At 39.9% G+C, this 9,482-nt stretch overlaps 1 protein-coding gene across 2 annotated transcripts; it reads left to right on the top strand.

Moving 5' to 3' along the window:
- Positions 1 to 264: 264 nt before the first annotated feature.
- On the top strand, positions 265 to 7,722 carry slc25a34 (solute carrier family 25 member 34). 2 transcript variants are annotated; one of them, XM_083771678.1, is made up of 6 exons: positions 265 to 734; positions 1,324 to 1,891; positions 3,590 to 3,655; positions 4,344 to 4,496; positions 6,374 to 6,508; positions 6,668 to 7,722. In XM_083771678.1, exons 2-6 carry the CDS (start codon positions 1,394 to 1,396, stop codon positions 6,848 to 6,850), a joined length of 1,035 nt encoding a protein of 344 aa, XP_083627804.1. In that variant the 5' UTR covers positions 265 to 734; positions 1,324 to 1,393; the 3' UTR covers positions 6,851 to 7,722. The 2 variants fall into 2 exon arrangements, with proteins under 2 accessions (XP_083627804.1, XP_083627803.1); XM_083771677.1 differs by having other exon boundaries at positions 265 to 680.
- The last annotated feature ends 1,760 nt before the right edge of the window (positions 7,723 to 9,482 follow it).

The following is a 9,482-nucleotide window of genomic DNA, read 5'->3' on the forward strand; positions in this document are numbered from 1 at the left end:
TCCCATGGACATAGCAGGTTTGTTGGGGAAAACAAGATTCAGCTTTAAGTACCACAATCATTCTCTACTTCTCTACTAGTGGTCCACTCTTGTTTCCGCAAACGTTTGGGGGCAGCTTAATACATGGATTTATTATAGAATTCTGACCAAGTCTCGGTGTTGAATTAGTAGTTTGGGTCAACCAACCATTAAAGTAAGTTATGTATGATGTATGTTTTTGTAAAAGAAAAGTTTATTCTGATATAATCTATCATGGATTGATTGTTCAGTATGGGGTCTCCCCATCTCTCCAGTTAGTTGGTAAGCAGATTTTAGAAAATATATTTTCATTTTGAAATACCAATTGTACACAATCAGGAGAGATGACCCTACAAGGAAAATCATGGTGCATGTTTATTGCACTCTTGCTGAGACGCTCCTCCCCCTCTCAGAGCAACAATAACCTTTAACCCAGAATGGATTCAATAGGACAGTGGCAGGGGGCAGTAAGATTGAGCTGTTTGATTCGCAGAGAGCCAGGGATGTGATGAGGTGGCGGCAGGGCTGGATGTGTATTGGCTGTGCTAAGACTGTGGGCGGAGAGTTTAACAATGAATGTGCTGAGGACAGAATGTTTACATATGTTGCCTTCAACAACTAGGAGAGGAAGAATGGAACAAGAAAATGTATTAAAAGCCACTGTGAGTTTCTCTCATTAAGTTGTAGTCCCTTGATATTTGCTTTTATTACAAGAGGTAATGTGAAAGATCCAGGGTGCATGTGTAGCAATGTTAAATGTAATATACTTTTTGCACTTGCATGTGATCTTGTCTGTGCTGCCTGTTACTGTTGTAGCTGCTTACAACAACATTGTGTGTTTGTGTGCTCTTCTTATGATAGTTTGTAGAAAAAAGCTGCACTCTGACAAATGTGTTTGTCAATGTTTGATTGGGGGTTGATGAATATCATGTTTTTCTCATTGGAAAAGTTTGATTGGGGGTTGATTAATGTCATGTTTTTCTCATTGGAAAAGTTTGATTGGGGGTTGATTAATGTCATGTTTTTCTTATTGGAAAAGTTAGAAAGAATTTCAATAAGCCTGGTAGTACCCCATCTGAACTACAGCTGACTGAAGTAAACTTTGAAGCTCCCTATATAGACTTTTGGAAACTTGTATGCATTTCTAAACACAAGACAAAAACAAAGAATATGAGTCAGACAGTGATATGATATGTGATGGCAATCATGCCATGGTGTTATCAGAAATGCTAATATTGCATTGATTGTGATATTAGTTGATTGCAGCCATTTTTGTATGTTTCTTTTTCTACCCATCCCCTCTAGACTGAGTGAACACAACCATCAACCAATAACCTTCAGGGCACACATGTGAGGAACACTACACTACTGACTAATGACAAGCACGCAGCTCCAGAAATATTCATCTAAAGACTCTCCTTTTAGTGCTCAGCCCTTGTGTGAAATGGCATCCTCTGTGGCTGCTCTTGGGGTTCTGACACCCTCCCCTCAACCACCAGCCATTAATTGGCCTCCTCTTGACTTTGCCTTGGGTGCACTCGCATGCTGTGGGGCGTGTATTTTCACCAATCCTTTAGAGGTTGTGAAGACCAGGTTGCAGCTCCAGGGAGAGCTGTGTGCACGGGGCTCTTATCAGAGACATTACCAAGGGGTGCTTCAGGCCCTCTGGGTGGTGGGACGTACAGATGGCCTCCGTGGCTTGCAGAAGGGGCTCTCCGTTGGGTTGATGTACCAAGGCCTTATGAACGGTGTGAGGCTCGGCTCCTATTCATACTGTGAAGCTTCAGGCCTCACCGCAGTCCACGGAGGGAGTCTTCTGTCAGGTGCAGGAGCTGGTGCACTGGGTGCCTTCATTGCCTCACCTGCTTATCTGGTAAGCAACGTGGTGTGGGTTTCTGTTGTATCTTTGAGATTGTTGTACTCTAGTCTGTATCACAATTAACAAGTAACCCTGTGCTCAAGTACATATTGAGATTACCATAATACTTATTCCTCGACTCCTGAGTCCTAATTCGTTTTTGTTTATGACTTGGACTGTGAATACAATCGAGAGACAATCAGGCCAGATTCAGGATGTCTGAGAATCTTTTTTTTCTCAAATTCAAATTGAATGTAGTACACACACACACAAACACACACACTGTGAAAATATAAACAAGAGTTAGCAAAACAGCAAAAAGACCACTGCTACTTATAGCACTGCTGTGTAATATAGTAGGGAATCTTCAAACCATCTCATACATTATGCAAAAGGTTTCAGCAGAACACTGCCAATGTGCAAATCAGTCAATACAGCATAGCTCTGCATCAAACTATAGCTCATACTGTAAGTGAATGAGCACAGACTACAGTATTATTTTCTTTACAAATTCAGCAATTGCCTCAAATACAGCAACTGCCGTTTTTTTTTTAAACTGACCTATAATTGAATTTCACTTAAATGCTAATATTTACACGTATAATATTTCTAGCTGATATTTAAAATGACATCTACAAAGTTACATTTTACTTAAACAAGTACATGGTAAACAGCTTAAAAAAGAATGAATCAATGACCCAACTCGAACATAGCTTTCTATATGTAACCTTTTTTTAACAGGTGTTACTTGTTGACGGAGTCAAATTTCACTATAAGATGTTGGTAATGTGTCCTTACTTACACAACCACCAGCAGTGTTTTGTTTTCTACCCTGACTGACTCAGTGTCAAGTCATCTCGTCAATATGACCACCTAGCCTTCTACTGCATCATGGAAGCAGTATAAACGTGATGGAATGTCTGTATACAGTATGTAGGTCACTAAATATACTGAGCATGATGCTGCATCTTAAACCACCTGGTGTTGCCAAAAATAGACATTGTTGTACAGTAGTGACTGACAGCAAGAAACATGAATTGTTATTTCACAGTGTGAATGTCACTGTGCAGTTATACTACAGTTTCACTGTTTGGGTCTTTATACTGTAATTGTCATTCTGAGCTACTGTAAAATATTGACAAAGTACAATTCTTTACTGTTCATCAAAATGAAAAAGTAGGCCTGAATCGTCTAATCACAATTATTTGAGATAATTGCAATTATTTTTGACAATCGTCAAAATTAAAGAAAAAGCAGAAATAGCAGATAGCTATTATAAGTATAAAATCATTAAATGTCATTAATTTCTTTGTATATTTAAGTTTCTTGTCATATCTGCACTGTGCAAGTTTTGAATACAAAGCCTTAAAGGCAATCTGAAATTAAATTTTGATTCATATCAAAGTTCCAATGTTCAATGTCAAAAACGCTATTAAATCGATAATCACAACTTTGATAATAAATCGCCAACTTACATTTGTAATCGTGACAGCCCAAATTATAAGTCAGGTGTACTTTGGCAGAGCTGTCTGTAATCGTTACATAACTCATAATTGTTACATAACGCATACCTGACGTGAATCATTTCCATGTTTTTCGTCTCGTTTCCTCCATTGTAAGGTTCTGTCATGTACAGTCAGTGCTTAATGCATTCTACTACAGTATTTAAAACGTTAAATAACTGTAACCTTGTATGGCATGTTTTCTTCATAGGTGAAAACTCATCTGCAGGCACAAACTGTTGAAACCATAGCGGTTGGCCACCAGCATAACCATCAGGTAAATTGTCCTTATGCTTAACTAGACTATTAGATTTTACACAGTTTCCTCAGTTCATCCTATCAGAGTTCACCCACATAAGGTATTTTGACTATTTGCCCAGTGCATTGTGCGAACTGACATTTTATGGATGTGTTTTGACTTTGACCAACACCACCTCCACAACGTAACAACCTATTTACTGTTATGCAAACAGGGCTGTGGCTTGTGAACACGGAAATTCAAGACAAATGTCACTGACATGATTGAGAGTCACCTTCAAAATATGCACCCAGTCCTGTTCACCTTCTAGCAAAACTGTTTTACATAATAAGCCTTAAAGTCATACTGCATGTAATCAGAAGACTTTGTTCAGCAAATGTTGACAACAAGAGAAACACACTGAGTTCAGTGGTAGATGTTTGGTTTCCCACATGAGAGACACAGGTTAAGGCCTTATTGATACTCCAGTTTTAGGTGATAAGGTGACCACCGAAGCGGTGGTTAGTAAAAAAACACAGATGTGTGGTGGTGAGTGGTGAATCGCTTACCACCGCGGCGTGACGTCATGTTGTAGTTTTCGGTGGTCACCTTATCACCTAAAACTGGAGCATGAATAGGCCTTTAGAATCCAGGTGGTTACAGAATGATTCATGTTTTTTATGCATTTTGGAATGTATTTTCTCTATTTTTCCTCTTTACTTTTCAGGGAGTGTCCAATGCGTTTGCGACTATCTATAGAAAAGAAGGTTTGGTTGGCTTGTGGAGGGGAGTGAATGGGGCTGTGCCTCGGGTTATGGTGGGCTCAGCTGTGCAATTGGCCACCTTCAGCTCTGGCAAGGAATGGGTGTCAAATTCCCAGGTACTGTAACTAGAAACGACAGCTGCCACTTTTAGGATGCAGTATTCACACAGACAAATTATTCAAACCATGCCTGACCACGCACGCCTATGCTGTCCTCCCTTTGGATGGGTAGAAGTGACATGTGCCCACTTGGAGCCATTACGTAGCTAGCTAGGCCACTAATATTAGCTAGCCTAACACACATGTAAAATGTTAAATGGTATGGTAAAATGTTTAGTTAAGGGTTCAGTGTCTTGCTCAAGGACACTTTGACACAAAGGTGCTGTGGTACGAATCAGGAACCTTCCGGCTTACAAGTGGCTGCTCTACCCCCTGATCCAATGCCGCCTCCACGTCATGTGCAATTTTGAAACGGGTGGAAAACCATGGCTTGCCAACTTGGATGCCATGTTCGTCATTCATGCAAAGCCATTTTCTGCTCTGCACAGCCCAGGCATATAGATCTCGTTGTGTGTCCACATGACTGTTGTCATGATGTATTGGGGCGTGGTTTGCATAATTTGTCAGAATAGCATTCACACTTATTCAGGCTTAAAGGGACACTTCACCCTTTTTGCAAAATATATGTTAATGACGTTTGGAAGATTTAGAACACTTCCCTGGTGTCTTTGTGTGTAATATGTGGTTTTAGATATTTAAAATTTTAGCAGTGTCCATGATGTCACAGACACTGGGCTCACTTCCTTCCGTGCATAATGGAAGTCCCGGAAAAGACGCACTGTGATTGGCCAGTAGTCAGTTGAGAGACAGCGAGAGACTCATGGAGGAGTCTCATGAGTGACGTCACTTGAGCAGCGACGCAGTGTGCCATTCAGCACTTCCCTATGGCACTTCCGCTTGACTTCCTGCCTTCAATCAAGGAAGCTTAGAGAACGAAAGGATATGGTACTACCTACACCCGGAAGTTCGGCAGAATGTACTGGAGTCAATGAGAGATCAGTGACCAGTTCATGAAGAAACACTATTTCTGAATGACTGAGACCGTAAAGTAATCACTTCTGGAAAATAACAGAAGACATGTAACACATTATTGTCTGCTGTGTTGCTTTTCGACGTGTACACTGTGTAATTTTAAAGAGGTATGGTATCTAAAAAAGCACAAAGTACCTTTCTGAAGGTTTTGTGAGACTTCCCACTGTTTCCTGTCTGGCAGCCAAATATCGCGATACCTCCGAGCCAGAAACGATACCTGCTGCTGTTTAGATCCTCAAATAAAAATGTATACTGTGTACTCTGTGCACATTGAAAAGCAAGTGATTAGAAAACAACCTGTGATATGTCATGTGATATGAACAGATTATATGACAATGGTCTCAATTGTTCCGAAATAATGTTTGTTATGAGCTGGTCCAGCCAGCTCCATTCATTCATGTTGCTCCAATGAATTGCAGCGGCCAATGAGGCATATATATTTTTTTATATCTATGATGGGGAGGACTGTCTTAAGGCTCATTCATAGTCTGGATTTTCGGTGGTGAGGTGACCACCGCTCCGGTGGTCACCTCACCACCTCACCTCACCGAACCACTGGAACTGAAATGAGCGGTGAGTAAAAACTTCACCGCGTGCTTCACCGCGGCTCGTGACGTCATGTGGTATTCGGTGGTCACCTCACCAACGAAAATCCAGACTATGTATGAGCCTTTACTGAGACAACATATACCACATCCAGGAAGGAAGTGTCTGTGACATCATGGACACTGCTCAAATCTAAAACATCTAAAACCACATACAGTATTACACGCATAAAGACCCCAGGAAAGTGTTCTAAAACTTCTAAACGTCATTAACATTTTTTATGAAGTGTCGCTTAAGAGCTAAAACTCCTTCATACTACTATCATTGGGTTCATCATGTTTTCTGTATCCTTACAGTGGTTTAGTCCAAACAGCTGGCTCATTGCTTTGCTAGCTGCTATGATAAGTGGAGTTGCTGTGACGATCAGCATGACACCATTTGATGTCATCAGCACACGACTCTATAACCAACCAGTAGATGAGTTTCGTCGGGTGAGTACTAACTATTCTGTACTGTATCTCTTTTTTTTAATACACCATCTGACATTTTGCTTTACGATATTTAATTTTGGGGGTTTGTATTATTTAGAACACGGCTCATAGAAGTTTGTCTTTGTTGTATAATGTAATGAAATGTTATTTTACCTTTAGGGTCGCCTCTACCATGGATTCATGGATTGTTTGCTGAAAGTGTGCCACACCGAGGGCCTCATGGGATTATATAAAGGCATGGGCCCAGTATTTGTTCGCTTGGCCCCACACACAGTGCTCAGCATGCTGTTATGGGATCTGTTGAGGCAGCAGGCCTTTATGGACTACCAGAGCAGGAACTGAGATGCACACACATTCAAATTTGATCATGAAGGCAAATTTGAAGGAATCTGAGTGGTCCACTATTGAAGAAACACTGTACTTTTTGTGACTTTTCTTATGTTAGAAAGTGTGAAAGATGGATTAAACGAGAATTCCATGCTAGAAGGCTTTCTTACCTTTCTATGTAGTTGTTACGTCCCCACCAAAGAGGTCCAGGTGTTATTTTGTGCAAAAGCTCCTTATTGGCTATTTCCCCTACCATAAGCCCTAAATGAATTGCATTGAATTGAATGGGGCTATGGGGTGTTGTGCTAATTTGCTTATTTCCATCGCTCAAAAAAATAAATAATCCTCTCTTTTGCACAAAAAAAACACCTGGACCTCTTTGGTGGGGACTTAACGACTACAAAGAAAGGTAAGAAAGCCTTCTAGCATGGAATTCTCACCTATTTCACAGAAATAAATATATATTGCACTGACTCTTTTGAACAGCTTGATATGCCATTGTCAGATATGTCAGTAGAAGAGTCAAACTCTCAATGCACCAGAGTTGTACTGAGAATGTAGTAGGCCTACTCACAAACTTGTTAAAGGAATGTTGATGACCTGAAGATATAAGTATTCCAGGGCTGGAGTCCAAAAGAGTGATAGCATTAACTTTATTGACTTTTTTTTCTTGTAAGAGTACTTATTTACTGTATGTAAAGAAAACTATTTGACGTTCCACAGACAAATATTGTGAAAATAGCAGATATACAAGCTCACAGTTCCTCTTGTGAGTTTGTATGCTATTTTCATGAATAGGCTATTTAAACCTTTCAATGAAATATGATCAGTTGCTGTTTTAAGCATTTTAACTGCTGTTAAATAAAGTCGTTTTAATACATGAGTCTACACATGACTGTTCATCATATCTTATCTGATACAATTTACAGCAGAACGTTATAATGAAATGGAATTTGATCAGTTACATGTTGAACAGAAAGGTTAATTTATTAACAGAAATCCTGAAATACTATTTGCTTTGTAGGCTCAATCATCCTTTCGAGAAGACTTTAAGCTCCTTTGATGATGAAATGATAAGACTGAACTGAGAATGAATTGAGATCACATTTGACCTTTGGAATTTAAACAGTGAGTGAGTGCTCTGTGATGAGTTGCAGGAAACAAAGACCATGTGCACTGGACTCCGCAACTCAATGTGGCGAGCCAGTGTCTCACAGCTATAAGTACTTCAGCGTAGATTGGGGTTTAGCTTTCACATTTAAATGGTATGAAGGGAAGATAGGTCATAACTCATAATATATGTTTAATGTCTCTTGAGCTATTGGGAGGAAAACATGTTTCCCCTCTTCTGGATCTTGGATGGAAACCCAATTGATTGTTTTTTGCAAGGTGAGTGCAATAGTTTTAGACAAATGTCTACTCTTTAAACATTACCTATCCAACAATGTTCAAGTACTTATAGTTTTCATGTGGTGAAAGATGAATTCATTGCTGTTCTATTTTGGCTGAAATGTCTTGTTTTGTCTAGGAGTGGTGGGTGCATGTGGGATCTCGGTGCTCTGTAACCTGATAAAAATTCATCTATTCATTCGAAAATGCAGGTGAGATTATTTTTGAGCAGTGGTTCTGAACCTTTTCAGGTAGTGACAAAAGAATCATATTTAAACTCCCCCCGACAATTGTAGGAGTTGACGTATTACATTTAGTTTGACTCTGTTCCACAGATAAATATTGTGAAAATAGATCTCCAAGCTCACAATGCCTCTTGTGAGCTTGGAGGCTATTTTCATGAGTAGGCAATTTTTTTTCCAAATGTAGCCTATTTGACAATTAATGTTTGACCACCAGTTATTAGTATAGTTTGTTGATTACTTTTGACGCAGTAATGGTCTTCTTTCTGTTCTTTCTTTTTTTAGGTATTAAAATGGTCTTAAAAGTCCTTAAATTGTCACCGGATGCTCAAACCCGACAAAAGGGCACATCTGTGGGCACACGCAGCTCGCACAGATTTCTTTGTTGGTCTTTTTGTGGATGTCCCTCGTGCCATTTCACACCAGAAATAGTACATTGGATGTCTTATGTTGGAGAAAGATGTTCCACAATAACTTGGCCCACGTCATTGTACAGTAAAATAAGCAATACGTTATGTAAAAATTAAAAGGACAGGAAAAGGTCACTTTCAGGCAAAAGCACCTAATGCCCCCCCCCGTAGAGAACCACTGAATTGCCTTAGAGAATGTTAAAGATAATCTGTGTCTTTGCAAAAATTTATGTTTAAATGATTTTGTCTCCAAAGTGATTCTAAAAGTGAGAATGGCCCAAAACAGAGGTCTCCCTCTGCAGATGGCCTGGTAGGAGAGCACTGGAAGACATCACTCCAGTTCTGGTGCCTGACTGCTCTCTTTTCCATGGTGGGCTCACGGGTCTCCTCCCTCTTAGTGTTGGAGTTCTCCCTCAGGGTTGTGTCTGCTTGGATGACTACAACACGGGTGAGTTTCTGACACACACAGTGAGAGAGGAGTTGCTTAATCAATGGCTTCTTGTTTTAAATACAGTATGCATTTGTTTATCTCATGTATATTAAATTGCTCTAACTCACCAACATTCCTTGCCTTCTCTACTCCCAGGATGACCCTAGCAAAGGCAA

The sequence above is a fragment of the Protomyctophum parallelum genome (assembly GCF_964188405.1).
Source record: "Protomyctophum parallelum genome assembly, chromosome: 8".
In the NCBI taxonomy this organism is placed as follows: domain Eukaryota; kingdom Metazoa; phylum Chordata; class Actinopteri; order Myctophiformes; family Myctophidae; genus Protomyctophum; species Protomyctophum parallelum.

Bases quoted from the DNA above. Each gene is read 5' to 3' on its own strand.
- slc25a34 (XM_083771678.1), top strand. From the start codon at position 1,394: ATGACAAGCACGCAGCTCCAGAAATATTCATCTAAAGACTCTCCTTTT. The intron at 4,497-6,373 runs GTACTGTAACTA...GTATCCTTACAG, and splicing joins AATGGGTGTCAAATTCCCAG to TGGTTTAGTCCAAACAGCTG. The intron at 6,509-6,667 runs GTGAGTACTAAC...TTTTACCTTTAG, and splicing joins CAGTAGATGAGTTTCGTCGG to GGTCGCCTCTACCATGGATT.